This window comes from Watersipora subatra, chromosome 1 (genome assembly GCF_963576615.1).
Source record: "Watersipora subatra chromosome 1, tzWatSuba1.1, whole genome shotgun sequence".
Lineage (NCBI taxonomy): Eukaryota > Metazoa > Bryozoa > Gymnolaemata > Cheilostomatida > Watersiporidae > Watersipora > Watersipora subatra.
The window spans coordinates 59783354-59808620 of record NC_088708.1 but is presented as its reverse complement, the minus strand read 5'-3'; the positions used below and the strand labels follow the sequence as shown (position 1 = coordinate 59808620).

At 35.5% G+C, this 25267-nt stretch overlaps 1 protein-coding gene across 1 annotated transcript in view; it reads right to left on the bottom strand.

The window, feature by feature from the left end:
* The window catches only part of LOC137389739 (receptor-type tyrosine-protein phosphatase delta-like), an 86740-nt gene extending 71379 nt beyond the window's left edge, over positions 1–15361 (bottom strand). The window contains exons 1-3 of the mRNA XM_068075828.1: positions 15234–15361; positions 8675–8726; positions 6062–6153 (exon numbers count right to left, since the gene is read on the bottom strand). Coding sequence (XP_067931929.1) covers positions 6062–6125 — 64 coding nt within the window. The 5' untranslated portion in view covers positions 6126–6153; positions 8675–8726; positions 15234–15361. The remainder of the gene's footprint in view (positions 1–6061; positions 6154–8674; positions 8727–15233) is intronic.
* Positions 15362–25267: the final 9906 nt, after the last annotated feature.

Below are 25267 nucleotides of genomic sequence, written 5' to 3'. Positions count from 1 at the left end.
ATGTTGAGTTGTTTTCTTTCAACTTCCAAATGTGTTTGCTCAATTCTGTGTGGTGTTGTTTGTTTTTGTGGTTAAACGAGGCTTTATGGTTGCTGTATCTAGTTTTAAATTCGGTTGAGCAAAGTCCTATGTAGGTCGCTACGTGGTTGTTTGTATTGTTGCTGACTGTTGCTTGATATATCACATTTTTGGCTCTGCATTTTCCTTCCAAAGGGCAGTTGTTCTTTTGTCTGCAATTGCAACTTTTTTCATTGTCTTCTTTTTGTAGTGTACTGGTTTTATTAAGGGTTTTGTTGCTCCCATCAATGATTGTTTTCATGTTTGGCATTACTGAGTAGCTCAGTTTTAAGGTTTGTCTATTAAATATTGCTTGGAGTGGGTGTTTCTTTGGAAAACATGTTGTAACTATGCTGAAGAATTTTTGTCCAATATTGGTTGCAACATTGGCGCTGAATGGTGGGTTGTACCATGTAATTTTTCTTTGTCTGTTACGTTTTTTAGGTTTATTCATGTTGGTTTCATATTGTAGTTTGCTGTTGTATCCACTCTTGTGAAGTGCTTCTTGGTATGGTTGCACTGTGCTGTTAAATTGTTGTTCATCTGATGAAAGTGCGTTTAATCGTTTGTTTATGTTGTCTGGTAAGTTTTTCAATATGGAAGGTGGATGGTTGCTTTGTTTGTGCACATATAGTATTGTGTTGCCTGGTTTTTGGAAAGGCTTGAAGCTGCCATCTTGTAGATTTAAAGTTACGTCAAGAAAATTCACTGATCGTTTGTTCGCCTCAATAGTAATTTTCAAGTTGTTCTTATTAAATATGTTGCATATTAGTTTCTTTGTTCTCTCTATAGCTTGGGGTGTACCCTTGCAAACCGCAAGTCCGTCGTCTCTGTATAGTCCAATGCTGCAAGTCAATTCTTTGGGTATTTGGGTCAGTAAGTAAGTCCCTACTAATTCACAAGTCTCCGCTCCGTCGTAGCTACCCATAGTCACGTCAAACAATTTATTAGAGTTCTTCTTTGACCAGGCCGTGTCGTTGTGAAATACAAGCGATCTTTTTGCATGTAGTATGATTGCCTTTTCATCTTCTGTGATATTTGTTATGTTGCTTGCATAATCTAATGCTTTTTTTAATAGTGCCTCTGTTATTGAAGGGTAAAATTCACAAACGTCAAAAGTAATAAATGCTTGCTGTTGCTTTGACAGAATTGAAGAATTGAAGAATTGACTTGCAGCATTGGACTATACAGAGACGACGGACTTGCGGTTTGCAAGGGTACACCCCAAGCTATAGAGAGAACAAAGAAACTAATATGCAACATATTTAATAAGAACAACTTGAAAATTACTATTGAGGCGAACAAACGATCAGTGAATTTTCTTGACGTAACTTTAAATCTACAAGATGGCAGCTTCAAGCCTTTCCAAAAACCAGGCAACACAATACTATATGTGCACAAACAAAGCAACCATCCACCTTCCATATTGAAAAACTTACCAGACAACATAAACAAACGATTAAACGCACTTTCATCAGATGAACAACAATTTAACAGCACAGTGCAACCATACCAAGAAGCACTCCACAAGAGTGGATACAACAGCAAACTACAATATGAAACCAACATGAATAAACCTAAAAAACGTAACAGACAAAGAAAAATTACATGGTACAACCCACCATTCAGCGCCAATGTTGCAACCAATATTGGACAAAAATTCTTCAGCATAGTTACAACATGTTTTCCAAAGAAACACCCACTCCAAGCAATATTTAATAGACAAACCTTAAAACTGAGCTACTCAGTAATGCCAAACATGAAAACAATCATTGATGGGAGCAACAAAACCCTTAATAAAACCAGTACACTACAAAAAGAAGACAATGAAAAAAGTTGCAATTGCAGACAAAAGAACAACTGCCCTTTGGAAGGAAAATGCAGAGCCAAAAATGTGATATATCAAGCAACAGTCAGCAACAATACAAACAACCACGTAGCGACCTACATAGGACTTTGCTCAACCGAATTTAAAACTAGATACAGCAACCATAAAGCCTCATTTAACCACAAAAACAAACAACACCACATAGAATTGAGCAAACACATTTGGAAGTTGAAAGAAAACAACTCAACATACAACATAACATGGAAAATATTAGCTCAAGCACAACCATATACAAACAAGACAAAACGATGCAAATTATGTTTACTTGAAAAATACTTCATAATATGCAAACCACACTTAGGCACATTAAATAAAAGAAATGAATTGACTTCTAATTGCAGACATGTTAGGAGTTATCTTCTCGGTTACATTTAGCACTAAATTACATGATTAACACAGCGAGCCCATTTCTGATATTTTGGCACATTCGGTAAAGCTTTTCATTTTAGTACAATTGCGTCTGAGGAGTGCTTCGCACGAAACAAATTTGTAACGCAAATACTAAAAGTTTACTTTTTTCGCAATAATTTTTCAAATATATATATATATATATATATATATATATATGTTGATATAAAGGTCAAACCTTTCTTTCTGAATGTTAGCATTTGCAGTAATGATATCAATATTGTCCAGAAATTTAGGGATTCAACGTGAGAATTAACTTTTAGCTGCGTCATAGAGATTTGTATCAAACAGCAGTTTCAAAGCTACTTGAGCTGTTCCCTCTATAGGAATAGAGGGGCAAGTTGCGACATGTTGCAACTTGCCCTCCTCTATTCTTATCATTAAAACGTGTTGCAACTTGCGGCATAACTTTTGTGTTTCAACAAGCCTCAAACATCAAAAACAATCGCAAAGGATAGAAAAATACTGATACTTTCTGATAAAATCTACTAAAATTTTGTGTAAGTTCATCTTTAACTCGGTTCCATTGTCTAAACAAGCGAAAACTATGGTAAAGTGCTGCTTCTTATGTCCTGTCGGTTTCACGCATGGTTTTTTCTCTGACTTTATTGACAGGCTTGTTCCCAGCCATATTAAAAACAGTAGAGTTTTATCCATGTTTCCAACATTGCTGAGAGAGTAATTGTGACACTTTTAATGTTTTATGATGAATTGTTGAAAGGAACTAGCGTCACATTCCAAGTCTTTAGGTAGATTTAGAGCAACTTTGAAGCAACTTTCAATTTTTGATGTAAAACTAAATCTGTTCTGCCAACCGCGAGTTGCTTTGAAACTTTAGCTTAACTCACAATTTTTCTTGGACCACTTCATAGCACCGATTCGAAGCTGTTCTTGGTGACGATGAAACCACATTTCTTCATTTCGTTACCAAAAAAGCTAAAGAAACTCCAAGTTCAAGCTATTGGCATTGTTTTTTTCTACTCGTATACATTCATCGTGGACTCATCTTTAAACTATTCTGAGCTTTGTCTACTGACTAACTTGCTTTTCGGTAATACCAAAAACAGCAGAGGCATTTCGTTCATGGTAGTTTTGTAGCATTCATTGGTAGTTAGTTTCCAAAGCTATCGTTACAACTTTCAATTTAAATGCAGTGTTATAGGTTTCTCGATGAGACAGTTTACAAAATTTGCTAACTGATTTGGTACTTGATTCCTGTAGTTTGCTGAAGGCTTAACTCTTTTCTGATAAAAGTGAGAACACTCATTGGTGAATTGCCATTTCATCAGCCAATGCGCATGGGACGACAAGCAGAGGTAGTAGACTTGGCGAATGACTCACATGACTAGGTTAAACGAATAAAAAAATGGCATCTGTGGCTTAACACGCAATATACCAGTAGCTCCAAATACCTTCCAACCTTCAAAGTTTGGGGTACGACTTATACACGAGGATTTACAGCAAGTATAAAAAACTTGAGGACGTTTGAGGTTTCTACGTTTTAGAACTGGCATTTAAAACAAGAAAATTTTTATTTCATTGAATGTCCAATCATTCATATGCACCCACTTCATGTTGTAAGGTATAAACACATTAGCAAGTTTTAAATCATTTTGAAAACAATGCTCACCCCAACTCAACAAAAAAGATGTTCGGTCGAAACTTATCAAGTGTGAAGTCTGCTGATTAGCTAATCTATGGAAAACTTACAAAAAATTCATATTGAAGGAATTATCAAGATGGTGATGGAGTGGCTGATTGATTTTGCATAGTCTAGCTAACTCTGACTATAAAAATGCATTTAAATCCGAAGACAATAAATTTTAGGGAATTGTTCATTTGTTGAAACACTCAAGTAAGACAATGACCGGTCACCATGCTTTGCTTTACTTTGGTTGAAAAAAATTAATAAAATTAGGCAAATTTAAAAGCAATGTATTTTGTTCGTTATAGTAATATGTGATCTGTTCCTGTTTAATTTTGGTAATTTTAATTTCATACTTTTTGCACACTTTCCATTGGAGCACGGCGCTTAGTGATGTGCAAAATTTATCTTTCTTTGCATTTTCTAAAGGTATCATGTTGAAGTGAATTGATGATTGTATAATTTGTTGCCAATGGACATATAGGTCAATTCTCCTAGACGTCACCTTATCTCACGTTTTGAAACCAGTCTAAAGACACTCGTGCAAAAATTTCAGCAAAAACTTACAAATGTGTTTAAGAAAAATATAGAGTCACCCTTATGCTACGTAAAAACTTCCTATTAAGTAGCTCAGAGAAACACACTACTACCTACTAGTTCCATATAAAAATAATAACTATTGAAAGACGTGGTAGAATTATACAATGATCAGTTAGGGAAGGAGATGTCAATCTCAAAATAAGTTTACTCGGTGAACAATATTACTGGGTGAAACATTTTAAAAAGAGTAACGAGTAGCTACAATACTAACAATTACATGTACTATGTCTGAACAATTAGCGAAGCAAATGTGACATTCGGGGTGAGATTGTTTAAAGGTTGACTTGCAACAAAATTCACATTACAGTTATTTGATATGAAAAGATTCACCATGTTTTACTCTGTTGTAGGTGCCAAATATGTGGGAATGTGATTAGAAGCTCTTAAAAGCTCAAAAACGAACAGTTAATCGCAGCCACACGAGACCGCCGTAGTTTGGATTCTCTTTCCAAAACGGCTCAAATGTGACGTAGCTGCGTTAGATGGTTTCTGTTTACACTTTCATGCAACCTTATTAGTCGAAATATTTCACAAATATACTTCAGGCATTCAATAAAACCATGTCTGTTGTTCTTACGCGTCTGTTTTATCGTCACTTTAATGCTGTCACTTTTAGCAGTGATATCTTATAACTTACCGTAAAAATTTGTTTAATTTTTTAGCCTTAGCTTGAAGGAGTACATATCATTGTCTGATAATCATGACGAGCCTGTTGGTCATTTGTGATAATCGAAAAGGGCTGCAGAAATCATTTGCGAAGTATTGGGTCACATGATCAGATTACGACTTGCTGATTAGACCAAACCGAAACAAAAATGTAAAGTAGCAAACATCTATATCTGATACGGGGTCTTCGGTAAAACCCGAAGTGTTTGTCATAAACTAGTGCTACGATAAGTTTTATATTGAGCTTTTTATTGCCCTTTCAATTCACGAGAGAACATCACATGACAAGATGATAACCAAATTACATGGCTACGTCAGAGAAATAAAGAGATTCCAATCTACGGCGGCTTTTCGTTTTTGAGCTTTTAAGAGCTTGTAATCACATTTCCACATATGTGGCACCTACAACACAACAGAGTAAGACATGGTGAATCTGTTGATACCAAATAACTGTAATGTGAATTTTGTTGCAAGTCAACCTTTAAAATTTACACAGATAAACTGGTAACACTTTAATACCGACAACGTATAGTTGTTTATCGAGTAAAGGAACAATAGAGAAGTTCCACTTAAAATTGAATATAGCGATACAATAGTTCAGTGACCATATATGGAGCCAATAGTACAATTATCAGATGTATTGATACACATTAGACCAGTTAGCATAGTCACTCTGGACTACCAACACCTACTACCATAAAAATGGTGAAACACTGACCACGTGATTGGACAATCAGATGACCTAAAACATAAAGCACTGAACTGATAGGAGACAAGCAAATACTGTAGAATCTTACCACAAGAGACAGCTGGGAGAAGAGATAACAATAACCACAGCATCGTTCTTTGGATAGAGGGCATCTTCAGATAAGAAAGTTTAGGAATAAACCTGGAAATCAAAGATGATATCAGTGTGCAAGTAGATATTGTTGATTAACCCAACTGGTAGATGCATATATCAGGGTCATCTTCAGTTCACCTATAGTATATTGAGTTGCTGTTCGATTTTAAAGTTTGCTCTACAAAGAGTGGGGGTCCTACCACACAAAGTTGTCGTCAGAATAGTCACTTTTAAAATCACTGTCGTCACCTTTTTCAAGTTGGTAACCAAAACAACCTCTTTCTTCACATTCGTTATTTTAATACGAATATCCATTCTGGCGGCACTGGGTTGCGTTGAAAACCTGAAACTTGCTCAGCTTGAACTTCTGCTAATAAAAAGCACGGTTCAACCAGCAACCTTCACAAATTTATTAGTGATGTTTGGGGGCGCTGCTGATTATTCCGCAAAGAGTGACAGGAATCTTAGGTTTTTAAGGCTACACATCTTTAACTGAAAATAGACCGATATTGTCATTAATAATCACTGTCAGTCACAGACTTGGAAACGTATTTGCTGTCAGTGTGTCGTGACATTTCATTGCCGTTTACTTAAATTACATGGCAGTATATAAATATAATAATTGAGGCAGATACTTCAAACTGAAACTAGTGAAGTTTCGTTTGATCGTGTTGATTTATGGACAAATAATAAGTTAGTGAAAATACGACCACATGTAACAAATTTTTCCGTTGGTTCTGACTGAAATTACGAAATGAACGAAACACACGGAATTATTCTGTGCTGCTTAGGATCGTGCTAGCGAGCACGATTCTAGCAGCTTTTGCAATTAGCAATTGCAATTATAGTCCAAGACATGTATAAAGACACACAATAAAAGTATGAGTACATTTAGACATAGTACATACGATGGAACTGCTTAGATTGCGCTATTGTTGGTATTTATCGTTTATACACCATCGCTACATATCCGTTAATTTTTAATAATAAAAATTCCTTTTTACCAGCAAAGTTTTTGTGGTAAAAAGTGTTGCTATCTTTAGTGCAATCAAGTTAGTTGCATCGTATTTACGATAGTGAACTGCCGTGATATTTTTCTTGCGCGTCGCATTATGTGCTTCGGACTACATAAACTTTAAAAGTTGCTAGAATCGTGCTCGCCAACCAACAATAATATAACGCAATCTGAGTGACATCGTGTGTACTGTGTTGAATTGCATCGGTAATTTTATTGTGTGTCGTAATACGTGTCTTGGACTAATTGCTAAAGCTGCTAGAATCGTGCTCGCTAATAATTTGTTTAGCTAGGTAAAAGTTTCGTCGACGATTTCGGTGGGCATGCACATCTCAGATAATTCCGTAAATTTCGACCGAATAATTCTGTGTTTTTCAGTCAGAACTCAAACCAACGAAAAATCCGTTACGTATAGCTGTACATTCCTTCAGTAAGCCTACTTATACAATCATCGTCGCCTCGTCAGCGTCACCTACAGTGATAAATGGTCGTCTCGTCTGTTGCTTTTTAAATATCCTTGTCATCGGGTCGTCAAAATCGTCACAAAACATGGGAGGACCCCCCACAGAGTGTAGGATATATATTTGTTGCCGAACTATACCAGGGTGGTGACTGCTTATAAGCATACTTTGGTAGAAAATAGATCACTGGTAGGGGCTAAGCATGCACTGCCTTTTAGCTTGAACCAGATCGTGCGAACATCAAAAAGGAAGTCATGTAAGGAATAAAGCAACATTTGCTCTTGCTCTTTTGGTTAAAATTCAGTTTAGAAAAACTCCATTTTGTATTCATAAGTTTGGCTGTAAGCAAAGATTCATGATACAGGATACTCCGATAGCGTATACAGTCATACCCCTACATACGAGTGCTCCAACATACGAGTGCCCCAACATATGAGTGCCCCAACATGCGAGAAACTCGAGATATGAGCCGACTTTCTAGCAAGTTTCTTCCTTGGGATACAAGTTATCTTTGAGATACGATCATACGAGCCGGTTCTCGATGGCCACTACATTATATGGCCAAGTATGTGACAGGCCACTTTGGAGAACAGCATCGCTCGGTCTTTCTCCTTAAATCAGTTTGACAATTTGAAAAAAGTTTTTAAAAGGTTGGCTAAAAGTTATAGTGAACGCGCCGCAAAAACCGTTTAACCGGAGACCAATACTAAAAAATAAGACAATAAAATTAAAGTCTTGTAAAAGATTAAAATTCAGCTTCAAGGGCGTCTTTAGTAAGCTAAATTCATTGAAGCTAATTTCATAGTTCAAAAATTTAGTGGACCAAACTCAAGTCTTTCTCAGACGGCTGTTATCCACGACATCTGTCTCAAAGGTAAAAACTCCATACAGTAATATACATACCAATTTTACATATTACTGCAGATCATAACAACTAAATAGGTATTGTAGGTACTGAATTACAATGAAAAACATGTTGTTCCACTGTAATATCCTGTTTAGGTGGTGTTTTCATATTATGGTAATGGATTAATTTGTACTTAGTGATTTTAGATAGGAAATAGTACCATGAGATGCGAGTAAATTGACTTACAGTTCTGTCCCAGAACGAATTAAGCTCGTATGTCGAGGGACGGCTGTACTTCCTATAACATAAATTCCACACAACGTAAAAAATTTATGTAAAATTCTTGCTTCAGACTACATAAAGAATACCATATAACATAAAGGGTCAGAACAGAGCAAATTCTCAAATTGGATTTGAATAATGAGAATCTCACACCTAGCTTTAAAAATATCGGTTTCTCTCTTATTACACTCGGGAGAGAAAATGCCCTATAAGGCTCAATCTATTACGTATATATATTAGTACCCAGGCAATCTAGTTCACCATTAGAGATCGTCAGGTGTGTCGATAAAGCACAAAAAACATGTAGCCACACAATAATTCAGAAATACTTAAAGGTGATCTATTGATGCAGGCGTTGGAGTGTCGATTTACCAAACTGAATGTCACGGGTTTTAGTCTCGTCGAAAGTTATCTCTTATCCTAATATCGAGCACTGCTCTTAATACGTACCGTAAAGATATATTTGTGTTTCACTCTATTTTAGCCATATAAAATATTTTGCAATTATTTTCCTTTGCAGAAGAGACTTCGCTGTCGGGGAAAAAATGAAAAGAAACGATGTAAATTAACATTGCAAGTGTGCGCTCCCTTTAACTTATTGTAAAATTACTGTAGTTATGAGCAATAAACTGAGTGAAATTGATTAGACAAAGTAAAAAAACTTGTCAATACAAACTAGAGTTGCCTCGATTTTGATATCAGTGTCGATATGGGTGTTTAGTATCTGGATCGGACAATCTTTACTTTAAAAAATCTGAAACCTCAGATACTTTTTAAAGTTCAACTATTTAGCAGAAAATAGTATTTTAGCTACACTAATAAAGATCACCAACTGAAAGTTCCTTACTCTTACACAATGAATTCCAGACCTACCACACTATTTATTTCATGTCCATAGCCTGATCAACATGAAAACAGCTGAGAAGCCCTTGCTTTAGTCAGGAAGTAATAAAAAAGTGTGAGATTTCCTAATTACAGCTATGGGATTTATTACAGCCATTCACGAACAAGGTAACAAAGAACAACAAAGAACGTAACAAGAATGCAGTGTAATATTTCTACTTCCTTGCACTATGAAAGTAATTTGAGCAGATGATCCATAAAGTTATCTATCTCTCTGTGAATCCTGACGATGCATAGTTTGTTGGGTTGTTCTCCTTTGATTTGGTTGTGTTGTGATGGTAATCTGTTTTTCTCTTTCATTTTATTTATTTATACATTACCTTTTAAAGTTTATCTAAATAATTATGGTCCTAGAAATCATTTAATGAACAAATTATCTGTGAGTAAACTATTGCAGGGCTTACTATAAATTAAAACACCGCTGTTCTTATGTAAGTGCCGCTGCGTTGTTCTTTCAGTTTGGAAGCCAGTAAATATAACTGAGAGAGTTTAATTCATTTTAAGTATCCAAAGCTTAAATGTACTGTTAATAGCATTAATTCTATTACTACTAATGCTCTTATACTTACTGTAAGATTCGCTAATGATTTACTAAGGTTGTTCACTTTCATAAATAAATAAATACAAATAAATACATTCATATTTATATTTTCAACACAAAATATCTGAATCGGTATCTGAATATGATTAATTTTCAATATGAGTCGGTAGATCGGATCAGTATCTGAATCGCCTGTCGAATTTAGAATCGGGGCATCGCTAATACAAACCATTAATACTACAGTTACCGCACAGTCTTTAAATTAACAAAGTTAAGTCTAGTTTTTCCTTTTAGAATGGCCAACGGAGTAAGTTTGGGAAGATCCTAGAACGGATTAAGCAATTTAAGAGCCTACAGGTATTTTACTATTCGTATGACGTAAAATCCTTATAACGTAAACGCTCCCAAAATAGATTATTTACCTTTATCTACTAATCAAAAAAGCTATCTACTGCACTGATATAGTAAATAATATATACGATAATATAAGATCTGCTAGAGCAGATCGTAATTCACAGTTGATGGCAGTAATAGCTCCATCTTGTCAGGCACAATGTTTGTTCAAGGGTTTACAAATAAAATGAAGTTTTCCACCATATAGGATTCCCCAACTAAGGAATGCAAACTCCACATGACAATGGTAGCTATTAATAGGATGTAGGCTCATAATACACCAAGGGCTGATACTCTGAAAGAAACACCCACCTGGATAGGCCCAGACTTGGATATTGTACCCCCAATCACGTTGTTGGTCAATTTGGTTTTGGATATTGTACCCCTAATCACCTGGTTGGTCAATTTGAAATACACCCCCTAAACACTGGGAGTTCCCTAGAGGGCGCCAAGGTTCCACGCCCTGCTAAACATCCAATATGATTCATGCATTAATAAAGCAGAAAAAAGCTACAAACAAAATTCCTAATTTTATTTAAATACGTTTTTATTTCGGATTTTTTGTTTGTTTAGTGTTGCAAAACGATCGTTTTTCTTAAGCAAACGGCTTAGTTTTTGTTGCTAACATAGACCAATATATTGTAGTTTACTATTGGAAAAAAAATTAAACTAAAAAAGGCAATTAGCTAACCATAAATCAATTTATAAAAACCATTCGTGTGGCGACATAATAGTCTACCCACTAGCGTCAGTATCACAAAACGACAAATTGTCGCTATGGGTTAATAAAACTGATTCCAAACATCAACCATCAAATCATCATTTTCATTTACAAATCATTTTCATTTTGATGTCCTGATAAGTTTACAAAGGAAAACATAATGAATATCAATGAAAGAAATATCATATCATTCATTCTGAGTAGATTGCTAAAGGGTTGCTAAGATGATGCAGTGTCGACTGTGTCTTTTCCCTTACGTTCTCGTCAGCAAGCATGCAGATTTTAATGCGATCTGCATTAAAATGAAGACTAGAATTTTGGTGCAATTTATTGGTATTACTTTGGATGAATAAAACCTTAAAGAGCATGGGCCCTTTTACTGGCTTGGCTGTGGAAACTCCCCCTAAAGGAGCAAATTTACTGACAGTGCCCCATGGTCTGAAAACCCCCCCTAAAACGTGATTTTGGGCTGAACATAATGGGTCTTTTAGGGGGAAGTATCAGCCCTGGGATAATACAATCAACTGTCAATGGAGAATTGATGAATTTGAAAACAATTCGGTTCAATATTACTGAGGAAACATTTTGAATAGAGTAACTATTAACACTACAACAGCTACAAACAGCTAGAAGAGTATCAGTGAATCTAAAATGTGACTTGTTAGATATTCCTAAAATGAGTTAAATTAGGCAGAGTAACCAATAGGTACAACAATAACAATTAGATGTAGCACGATGTATGAACAGTCAGAGGAGGATAGGTGAATCTGAAGTTCAGTTTGTTTGATAATACTGAAGAAACATTCTGAACAGAGTAACCAGTAATGTTACAACACTAACAATTAGATGTGATTTATGGCAAGTCAGAAAAGTAGCCTATTGGTGATTTTAACCACAACACAACGACACTACGATTTTGACAATAGCTACAACACATGCAATAAGATGTGATATGAAGCCTAGGAGTACATTGTATGTTATACACACAGACATGCATGACTTATTGAACATATATGGGAGTGAAAAGTTGATGTATGGATTGATGTATCAACCTGTTTTGTCATTGTACACGCAACAAACCCTTGAACAGATATGTGAGTAGAAGTTAGTACATGGATTGACACCAAATTTCATCTCCATTGTACACATAAACAACCATGACTACATTACATATATGGGAAAAGGTTGGCACATAGATCCATGTATCAATATTCATTGTACACTTGAACTTCCACAATTCTCCTGAACAAAGATAAACAAAGATAGAACAAATATTGATGTATTGAACATTATAGATATCGGTGCAAGGTTATGATGTCAACACGGCATGTATATATGTCCAGGAAACTCTAACCAATTTATTAAATTCTCATTCTTTAGCAAAGTAGCAATATTGTTGTCTATTATATTAATACTGTTACCATTAACTACAGCAGTTGCCTTAATTGGATAAATTTTTGCGAAAGAGTTGTAGTCGGAGTCATCTCTTGCGGAGTACTGCACTATCCCAAAGATGACCATTTCACTTACTTTAGGTTGTATTAAATGTTCAAGCAAGCCTTTAAAAAATTTCATTTTATTACGCTATTTATTCAGTCACCCAGATGTTGAATAACTCTTTCTATAGCTTTCTAGTACAGTTTCCACCTCAAATTAGTAATTAGTATTTTAACTGAAATGAATGTAAATGCAGGAAGCTAACATGTATGAAACCTTTGTGCATAAATGAGCTTGTCTATTTTGATGCAGATTACAGTATGTGAACTAAAACAGTTAAACCTCGTTTTAAGATCACGTCACGCGGATGAAACAGTACTTCTTCAAATTTAACCACAGGTGTTCTTTAGCGGGAATATTGCCGAAGCCGAGACCGGGCCGTAGTCTACACACACAAAAAAACAACAAAGGTCCACGTAGTTATGAGCAAAAACAAAAGTATCCACCCAAATATCTCACTAATCCGATGAGCAGCACACACAAAAACTAAACCAATCGACTGAGCCACACATCATGTCAAAATATTCCAAGTTTCAAGTCATGTCGTGCACAACTCACCTTATGGTTTGTCAAAACTTGTTCCAAAGTCCCTATTAATTTGAGACTGTCCAATATGTTTTAGAAATGGTCGCTGCTAGCCTAGCGTCCTGATTCAACACTTTAGTAACTATCGGGGCATTGCTGAGTGCTCCTGATCTTTTTGAGTCTCTCTTAAGCATGCAAGAACCAATCAAAATCGGGTTAACACTATTGTAAACAAAACTCAAGAAGAACTCAAAAGGATTGGGAGCACTCAGCAATGCCCCGATAGTTACTAAAATGTTGAATCAGGACGTTAGGCTCCCAGGGCTGATACTCTGAAAGAAACACCCACCTGGATAGGCCCAGACTAGGATATTGTACCCCCAATCACCTGGTTGGTCAATTTGAATTTGGATATTGTACCCCCAATCACCTGGTTGGTCAATTTGAAATACACCCCCTAAACACTGGGGGTTCCCTAGAGGGCACCCAGGTTCCACACCCTGCTAAACATTTAATACGATTCGTGCATTAATAAAGCAGAAACAAGCTACAAACAAAATTTCAAATTTCATTTAAATACGTTTTTATTTCTGATTTTTTGTTTGTTTAGTACAGTATTGCAAAAACGATCGTTTTTCTTCTGCAAACGGATTATTTTTTGTTGTTAACAGAAACCAATATATTTTAGTTTACTATTGGTACAAAAATTAAACAAAAAAAGGCAATTAGCTAACCATAAATCTATTTATAAAAACCATTCATGTGGCGACATAATAGTCGCTCTGTCCACTAACGGCAGTATCGCAAAACGGCAAAATGTCGGTATGCCTGCAAAAGGGTTAATAAAACTTATTCCAAACATCAACAATCAGATTATCATTTTAATTTACAAAGAAAAGCTATGAATATCAATGAAATAAATATATCATTCATTCTGAGATTATTGCTAAAGGGTTGCTAAGATAGTGCAGTGTCGACTGGCTCTTTTACCTTCCTTTAACGTCAGCAGGCAAGCAGTAGCAATCTGCATTAAAATGAAGACTGGATTTTCGGTGCAATTTCTGGTATCACTCTGGCTGAATAAAACCTTAATGAGCATGGGCCCTTTTTACTGGCTTGGTTGTGGAAACCCCCCCCCCCCCCTAAAGTAGCAAATTCACTGACAGTGCCGCATGGTCTAAAACCCCCCTAAAACGTGATTTTGGGCCGAACCTAATGGGCCTTTTAGGGGGAGTATCAGCCCTGGGGTTAGGCTAGGCTAGCGGCGACCATTTCTAAAACAGATATTGGACAGTCTCAAATTAATAGGGACTTTGGGACAAGTTTTGACAAACCATAAGATGAGTTGCGCAAGACATGACTTGAAACTTGGAATATTTTGACATGATGTGTGGCTCAGTCGATTGGTTTAGTTTTTGTGTGTGCTGCTCATCGGATTGGTGAGATATTTGGGTGGATACTTTTGTTTTTGCTCATAACTACGTGGACCTTTGTTGTTTTTTTGTGTGTGTAGACTGCGGCCCGGTCTCGGCTTCGGCAATATCCCCACTAAAGGACACCTGTGAATTTAACAAACACTGAGGACGCAAATACGCGTCTGTTTCTTATATCATTGCTCTAATCCTCGGCTGACAACCCAGTAAACTGACACGGCACATCACAGAGTGTAATCATACCTGCCAACTCTCACGCTTTGGGCGTGAGACTCACGCAATCACCCCAAAGAAAAAATGAAAATGCGTGAGAAATGCGTGAGATTTTTGCCCCAATTTCCACAATTTTATATATACTATCATTGATACATCAATTGCCCCAAAACCAAATCTCACGCATTGCCCCACTCTTGGGTTGGCAGGTCTGAGTGTAATATATAGTATTTTGTGAACCATGAGTAACCTCCCGAATCTGAGTTGCTCAAGTGTAGTTTGACTAATATAACCTACCTTGATGTTCAGTCGACAAGAGTAATAATCCATCAAGTCAGAATTATCAGCAGTCTAAATACATGTAATATAGCCCCGTTACCAGTAGATCGTCTGCGCAAGTTGCCAGCGTAAGGCTAAGTAGTAACACCACGCTACCTATTCACTTCCCCCGTTCAATTTATTGGATTCTCTAATGAAGACCGTTATATCTCAAGACGGCCGTTGTTCAAGATTTACCGGAGAAAACGTTCATACTTGTGAAAGATATTATTTGATAAGTTAAATTTTTTAACAACAAATTTACGTGTGCTATTAAATAATTTTTAATTTGTTGTATATATTTTATATTAGATAAGTTAAACTTGTTATAATAAAAATCTAGCTCTAAAAAATATTTTGACACACCTTTCTTTCTGTTGGTCAGAGCTTATGGAGTTACTCAACAAGGAACTAAGCGGCTAGTCATAATTGTGATTTTTTGTGACAAGCTCATCAACTGATTACATTAGCAGGCTTATGTTTATTCGTGCTAAATATGTTGTCATTTCCATTCGGTTTTTGTGGTAGGTTTGTGGCCTGACTGAGGTCTTCAGTGAGAATAATTGAATATCCTTGCATTAGTCTTTTAAAAGCTTGAAAATGGTTTCTAGGCTAGCCAAGTCCTATAGACTGGTTTAACACGGAATGTAGAGGGAAACTGCCAAGCCATTTGAAATGGTAGTCATAGCTGAAGAATCATGTCACATTTATGCCCTATATTGATCTTACTACATAGGCTGATAGACACTACTGGGCAAAGGAATTCCACTCTTGTGCAATTCAGTCTGACACACAGTTTCAAAATCCACAGGTACACAGGAATGTATTGCAACTCCACGAACTTCATTGATAAGGTCATCTAACTTAGTGGAACACTCATGATCTGAATACATACCAGAAACAAAGAAGTTCAGAATCATGAGCTCCTCCCAACACTAAGTCATAATGAAATGTCTTCTAGAATATCAACAGCAAATTAGGATAAGTAATAGGTTTTACAGCAAACAGTTGTTACTCAATTTGATGTTCAATTGCAAAACATATGACCTAATAAAACCTGGCAGCTACCATAAGATGTCAACGATGTCCTTGACTTAACATTGTACTTATAAGTAACAAACTACTCCTAATTTAGGTTTGTGTTTGGTAGCCTTGGTTTGGAATAAGTTTCCAGATTTATTTATTCTTACACTGTTTCACCCTCTCAAAACTCCTGGAATAGCAAGCCCGTGACTTTTACACTGATAGCAATAAGTAACGCATGCACCATATTGGAGAGTTAATCGTGTACTAGTTACGTATGTAAACAAACAGTGAAAATGACAGAAACGTACATGTTGAATAGTTATTTTCCACTTGTTTGTTAACGACAACTCCTCCTACACAACGTTTAGAGTACCTGATAGAAGAAAACCTATTTATAACATATGAAGTAGGATATAATAAATGATAAGTGGGTGTAAAATAGGTTTTAGTAGACCATATTATTCATACAAACTGTTGTATTACAGATGCTTAAACCCAGCAAATGATGTAGGCCCTATTCAGGCAAATAACAACTGTTCCATTATATTACAGGTTATATTACAGATGCATAAACCATAATGGAGAAACTTAGCACATGAAGTAATGCGATAAAAACAACACATATACATGTATTGCGAAAACAGAAACTGTTTTCAAGATTTAAGTGATAATAGCTTATGAATATATGATATGTATAATACAGCATCTGTAAAAGATGCATGGAACAAACTACTGCAACAACTGAACGAGAATTAAAAACAGTTGTAATAGAGGATAATAAAAATAATGCAAAGACGAAACTGCAGAAAGTAGTGTAATCAGATGATTAAACCTATCAAAAGGAGATTTGTGTATCACTGGATATTGAGCCAAGGTGCATCAGAGTTTCTTAGAACTAAATCAGATTAGAAATAACAGTACAACAACAGCTACAGATGAATATTACAGTGATTACATTGTTACTGGCCTTTAAAAAGGACTGCGTTAGTATTCTTATGCCGCAAAGATGCACCTTGCAATTTGAATGTACGATTTTTAGCATAATGACGCCGTTGGAGATCACAAAACGACTGAATGAGGTTTCTCATCAATGAAGCACAGTGGTTGGATATGTCATCTGCTATGTCCATAAGGTGTTTCCCAAGGCATAGCACATCACTAGATCCTACACCACTGGTAACATACACCGCACAATGGAATGGATCTGGCTTTGCATTAATATGAAAGTATCGATCTGCAGCTAGAAGGATCCGGATGACACCGTCTGATGGACGCACAAATCCTCCATTGTTTTGTAGCTCAAGTAAAGTATAGAGATGTCGGTACTGGATGCTTGACTTAGTGGTAACCAGCGATTGATGGCAAGTGTCACATGACAGCACTTTAGTTAGCTTTCACACAATGTAGCCAGCTATATAGGCTATACTGTTACCTATAAGAGAAGTTTTGACGTCTGAAATCATTGTGGGCTCCACAAACTGATCGACTTCTGGAGTAGCCTGTATCATGAGAATTTTATATTGAGCAGTAACATTACCTGGCTTATCAGCATCTGATTCTGCACCACATCTGCTGATAAGTTTGTGAAAGGTAGCCTTAAACTGAGTAACAGTAGGATTATTATTCCGACCACCTAAACAAGAGCATCAATTATAACAATTACATAGAATCAACAAAATTGAATGTCTTACTCAGGTAGAACATAGTGCAATTAAGATAAATCAATACAGCTATGGTCATGACTACAGCTGAAAACTGTAGTCATGATCCTGAAAATAAAATAGGTCTAAATGCTACCATATCGCTATGTAAAATGAAAATGTGGCAGTTTTCACTGGAAGTCATCCACATACATCATTAATAGAAATTTCTTTATCAAGCAAATGGATTTGCATCAATGAAATTATTTCAACAGAAATGACAACAAACAAATTGCAGAAATCCTGCAAAGAAGTACCAATCATTACCAAAGATGCATCACTAGAGACATTCACATCAACATCTTCTGCTAAGCTGCAGACATTATAATCATAAGCACTTGCTGTGGCAGCTGCGGATGTTTTGAGTGCTGTTTGAGGTTTTTGAGAGGAATTTAGAACTATCTACTTCAAATTGAACAACCTAGCAGCACTGTGCTCCACAATATTGTTTTGAATTCAATCATTGACAAGCACTATTCAACATTGAAAAAAATCTTTAAATGACTGGGCAGTGTAAACAGTGTGGGCACAGCATCTGGTTTCAGTCGAACATTTTGGCCTGGTATGTCAAAACATGGATCATTGAAATGTTCGCTACAGACCAGTGCCCAAGGACCAGGCTTATTCACTCTTCTGCAGTTGCGATACCATGGTAAATAACGAGATTTCTCAGTTAGACCTGCTTTGTTAGGAAATCTAGAAAGTAAAATGGAACTGTAGTAATTAGCAACAGTAGTAACAGCACTAGCATTATTACACTTACCTCCTTACTGCTAGCTAGCTAGCTATATCCAGCTACAACAATAAATAATATTATAGGCACTACAAACATTATTTTCAAACATTTATTTAGAAATAATGTGATGGTTTGTAGTGCCTAAATATTATAAAAAAAATTTTAATTTAATTAATAAAAAATCTTTGTTCTAGAAGGAGGAAAAAGTTAAATTCATCTAATCACTGACAACATACAGTCACACTCACACACTCAGCAGTGACACTATTCGACTCTCACTCACCCACTGACTAGTGTAATAGAACTAACTAGTGGTAGTACTAACTAGTAACTTACGAACTACTAGTAGTAGTAGTAATAGTAGACTATAGCAGTAGCAATAGTAATAGAAATAGCAGTAGAAATGACTCACTTGGGAAATGTTGCGCCCTTTTTTTTAAAAGTGCATTCCTGCGGTTTTTACAGTTGATGTAATAGTACTGTGCGCCTACATCCTTCTGTCTCTTGCAGAAATTATTAGTAGTAGTCTCAGTAGTCTGTCTCTTCGATTTAGATGTGTATTCTGATCCTCCATAGCTGGTAAATGAGAAACTAGATTTCTTTTCTCAGATTAAACACAATAAAATTTACCCATGATTAACTCAACATGGCGCCGGCGGATTTCCGTACTCTCTAATGACTTTGGTCATTCTAGAGGTTTTGAGTTCAATGGTTTCACCCTCCTCATTGATCAATGACTTTAGCAAATATAATCACATAAAAGTATTCAAGACAACTAATCCGTTGCCGTGGCACATACTAGCTTTGCTACTGGATATTAATTTAGAAGACTGTTATAGGTAGTTAAAATTATAGCCGTTAGCAAGCTGATTTCGTTATTGAGTTGACAAGGTTTGACAATATAATATTACATGTTTTGTTTTTTGACAACAGAAACTTATTTGTTACAGTCATTTGTAATGTTACATATTACATCATTCAATGTAATATGAATGATGATTCCTGGCATTTTAAAAGTTGTTTGGTTAGGTTCACTATGAGTAAATGGTCCAGTAAAGCATAAATGTATTTAATGTATCCAAACAACTCAGCATAAGCTGTACAATTTCACAGGATATCATTACAGAAAAGCAAACTGAATTGCAAACTTCCTAAAAAATATTATGATATGTCAATATGTAATCAAATTGTATCTACAAATTCTTAGTTTCTGTTCTGTGCTATTATAGGAGTAGCTTTGATATGATATACACAAGTAAGGATTTATCTACATGCGTGTCATTTAGACACATAAGAGTTTATTAAACTGTGTTCTCTAATGTTTACAAGTAGCATTGCTCCTCGTTAGGACCAGAATTCAACTCTAAATGTTATGTGAGTGTTTGGTAGAGGTAGGTTCATTTTATATTCGCAGCATATATAACTGTATGTATATATTCTGCTAGTGAAGCTTGCAGCTACGTACCCTCTGGAGATGCATAGAAATACAAACCTTTTAATATCTGACCCTTTAACAACAGCTTTAATAATGCAATTTTGTTTTAAAGAAGTATACTTTTCGAAGAGGATCAGCTGCTACAAACGGTATTCAAATCATTTATGTCAGCTCTCGCATCACAATCTATATCAGTTTTTAATTTGTTTAAATTCATAATAAATAAATAAACTATTAAAATTCATAACTACAAAGCTTTGAAACATTTATTACGTCTAAAAGAAATCATGGATATTAAACATCGTTAGTGATAAACAATCAGGAAGTTTACTACCATGTAAAATGTTCATTGCAGTTTGTCAATTAGCAAACCAACTGTGATTTCAGCATTTTTGAAAGCCTACCTATTTATTTCTTGAAAGGGATATAAGCTCTCACAAATCTTCAAAGCATGAACATGTGAACTAGTCACAAATATGATAGAAATTAAAACCAAAAATGCCCATAAATTCCTGTACAACTCGGTTTTTCTTTCAGCTATTGTGAACTGTCTCACGTTTATCAATTTATTACTTTTTCTGTGAATTGCGCTTGCGGCTTGCCGTGTTGCATCTCCCGAGGTGCACGCTATGAACATTGAGAATATACAAGGTTTTATTAATATTTTATAATTCTAAATCATTTGTGCCACAGTACTTATATTTACAGAACATGGAACAGCTTGCTCATAGTAAATGATAGAATACTACAGAATAGCTGCAAAAATCACAATTCAACAAAAACATGGCGCCAACCAGTGAGAATGACATAAACACTAGTGACCATTAACAGCTATGGTATAACTAGTAGTGAGTATATTGGCTTTCATTTATTATAATAACAGTAATAATGATGGTTAGTATTATTATCAAGCAACATGACCAAAGTTGGTTGCAACAGCAGTCAGCACAATGGAACGCTCTGCCTGATGAACTGCGTAGGGTTGTGAGTATGCCCACTTTTAAACGTGCCCTCAAGCTGTACCTGTTGAGCGGTGACTAAATAGTTTCTGGCTGCTCGCTGTTAACTTGTGGCCCAGCGCCTTGAGTAGCAATGCTACTGTTTGGGACTCATCATTATTTCTTTTGTTGTTTTTCTGTTTTCATATCTGTTGATGAAATAAAACAAAACAGCTCATTCATTACATGTAAATTCAGATAATCTGTTTACTAAGGATAAACAAATCATGGAATTTCCAAACAACCAAGTTGGTTGTTTCAGTGCTCAATTGAACTAAGCAAATCAGCTCAGAGCTGTCATTACTGCAATCATGCCTTGTAGGAAAGAGTGACGGCTGCAAATTTTATGCATTATAAGAAAACAATTATGATCAAAATTTGATCGCAGTTATATTACTTACAAGGAAAATACACACTGAAATTACTTACTATTTGCATGGTTGTCTGTCTCTCTCATTACAACACTTAAAAGGAAAATACATACCGAAATTGCCTCACTATTTGTGTGGCTGTCTGTCTCTCTCATTATTGATATCAACTATTGTGTTCAAGTAGCAGAGTTAAACATCTCTATTCTGTCAGTCACTTTGTCATCTCTATTCTGTCAGTCACTTTGTCTAAGTACAACTATAGACACTATAACTACACTTTACTTTAATTTGAATGGTTTAATTGTGATCAAGTTTTGTTGGTTTTCATCTTGAAACATCCTGGCAGTCAGATCACCTCAAACATTAAAAGTAATCGCTAATTATAAAAAAACCGACAATTTCTGATAAAATCCACTAAAAATTTTGTGCAAATTCATGTTTAAGATAGACTAGTATTGGTGGCTGTTGTGTTCATAAAAATTGTGTAAGGAAAACTGGGTGTGCTTTAAAAGTCTTTATTGTAGAGCCACCAGTGCAGATTGACAACCATTTATTTGGCCCTCTATTCATATGGATCCTTCACAATAGCCACACAAGATAACAAAAGAAAACCATGCAAACATGAGGTATTGTGCACTCAAGTAAAAAGCTTTCATAACCAGTTAGCTAATCAGTTCCTGGTAGAGAGGTCTTGAATGTATGGCCTATGATATCATAACAGTCATTAAAACCAACTTTATCCCGACTATAATTATTAGTTCATTGTGATGTCACATATTTCTTGTGATGGCCATCGCTAAGAATTTTAAGGCTATTTCAGATGGCTGTCAATCAATACATGCAATAATATATCAATAATTCGATGAATGAAACCCAAGTAATGTTTAATATAGTTTTGGTATTCAACGTATTTGGGTATAGATATAAAGATTTTTATATATTATTATATATGCAAATTTAAACCACAACTCACAAAATACCATAAAACCTCTATTTTAGCACCACGTTTGTTTGAACACCACCTCTATTTGACTGCAACTATAGGATAAGGATATCAACTAGTTCAGTAGCGCAGAGGATTCGTGGTCAGCAGACACTGTGGAAGGTATTGAACAACCAGAAAATGAAATGGTTCTATACAACAGCAACAATCAGAATGCAACCTGCCGAGCAAACGATGCAAATATTTTTGTTTCTGCAGGTATTGTAATTATGGGTTGCTCATGTCATTTATTCTTGAATATATATTTGTAGCATTTGCTTGATTATTATTATATACTGTAACTTATAAATTTGCAGACTTACAGCATCTTATTTGATAACATCATAGCGGTTATCTAAACTCGGCTTACAATGGGTCGACGCCCATAACTCTTGTTCTATTGCACATAGAAAACCAGTTTTGGCTACAAGCTGTAGCAAACATATCAATGAGTGCATTGAGCTTTAATGCAACATTATTAAATATAGTTATAAAATAAAATTATTATGCTTTTAAATTTGGACCGAAGTAAAAAAATTTGAAGCTCCAAAAGATGTAACGCAGGCTATAAAACCATCGTAGGTTAACTGTAAACAATATATATCAACTGATAGAGATATTTCTCAGCTTTTCAATGTATAGTTATTTAGAGATCTACAACAAGTTGGAGGTAAGTTATAGCATATTTATCACACCCAAAAGGGCTAATGTAGTGGCGTTCGAAGGAGAGTGCAAGATGTAGTCGACATTCGCTTCTCCTGTTACAGTAAATGAGTTACATTTAGCTTCCAAAATTCTAACGTTCTAACGAACTCCTTGAAAAATACAACAGCATCCTCTATTTGAATGTCACCTCTGATAAACCCCCACTACAAGAGAAGGTTTGAGAAATAGAGTGCCATGGTGTTCAAATAGTGGTTTTGTGGTATCTCTGCTCTGAGTCAGAGCACAAATGTAAAAACAATGTATTTTTTACGATATGCACTCATATGCCCTCGCATAAAATCTTGACCATCAGCAATTAAAACATTATTTTTTACATTTCAACATTCCAATGGCCAGAACAGAGCATACAGACACACTATATCTTGAAATACAATTAATATGGTCAGCATGCTTTTCTTGTGTCTCATGAGATCTCTGGTATCAGCAGGCCTACTGTTAGGCACAAGATTGTCCATATGTAAATCTTAGCTTATACCCGACCTTAGACTACCTTGACTACCTTACGCTATATTTCCCTCATGCTCAATGTGCTGCTCTGTTAATTTATTAGGTCATGAGCAGATCTGGAAGTTCAAGCTTTACTTCTACTCCCATTTTCAGCAATGGGTCTGTCAGGAAAATAGGTCAATTTTGTTTCTTTACTGAAATACTGATGCATACATCAGACTGTATTTATAGTTAGTATATGGTAGTAGGCTGTATTTATTGCTAATTCATGTAGCTCCTTATACTTATATCTATCATTATATTTATCATAAATATATGTAGCTCCTTTAGCTAGCATCAATAGCAAGAAGGACATTACAAGAATGGTGACAATTATAAGAAGTATGGATATTCTAGTGTAGTAAATAATAGCACCATATTAGTGAATATAGTGGTAAACAGAAGCAGTCTAGAAACTGATAATGTTGATAATAAGAGCAAGAGTTGTCTCTCTTGATTATTAGTGAGCCATATCATTCATATGTATAGGAATATTCTGTTCTCATGACAGAGTATATGCTAGCATTTTGTCTCAAATACCAGTCTAATGGAAACAAACAAATATACCCAAGTGCACCAGCATCCTTCTACAAGGTAGAAGGATTTACCTTGGTTTTACACAAGGTAATATAAATTTGTTAAAGTTATAAAAAACTTCTGATAGCTCTGACATACCAGATAAATGAGTCTTCCTCCAGTGTTGCAACAACTTTGAAGACCTACTACTTCTTTCACAGACCGAAAAAATTGTTGTTTTTTCACGTCTTCATGAAAAAAATGCACAAACTGTTACTCCTCCAAAAGGAGGCTTTCTTACAGAGATGTTAAAGGACTTACTTATTACTCTTATCTCTTGCTACTTTTACTCTGTTTCTACCGAATTATCAGCTTCTAAACAAAGAAACAATGCAAATGATGCTGCATCTTGCCAACTATTACCATAGCCATGTTTTTAATGTACATTAGAAAACAAATATTCTTGTTGATTGACTCGCTTGCCGTATTAAAGCTGTTTTCTGTAAGTCAAAAGCTGCAGCAGTCTTTTTTTGTTTAGCCTGAACTATGAGGCATTATTTTACTTTCACTTTGAACCCATCAACTTGAGTACAAACTCTTCCTACTTTTCATTTTTAATCAGAAGGTCGCCAGAGCAAGGTTTAACGTGTTGCGGCTGTACATAGTCTAATTCTGATCTTAAAGCCATCTCTGCCTTCCAAAACTTTTTCATTATTATCCTATATAATAAACACTTTAAAAATAACATACATAAACACTTTAAAAGTTTAGAAGGTAACCTGCACATACACTTTATAAGGTAACCTGCAGACACTTGAGAAGTTAAATTGCACAGACACTTTAAAAGCAAATCTTTAGTTTATTAGCCATAAAGTGAATTTAGATAAAGCATGATGTGCAGAGTAAATGTATATCTTTACATTTGATAAAAACACTGAATATTCCCATCTTGTGAAACCAAATTGTGGTACCCGTTATTCATAAAAGTTAAATCTATGAGAATAAATGATGAAATTTTTAATACAAATGTGTATGGA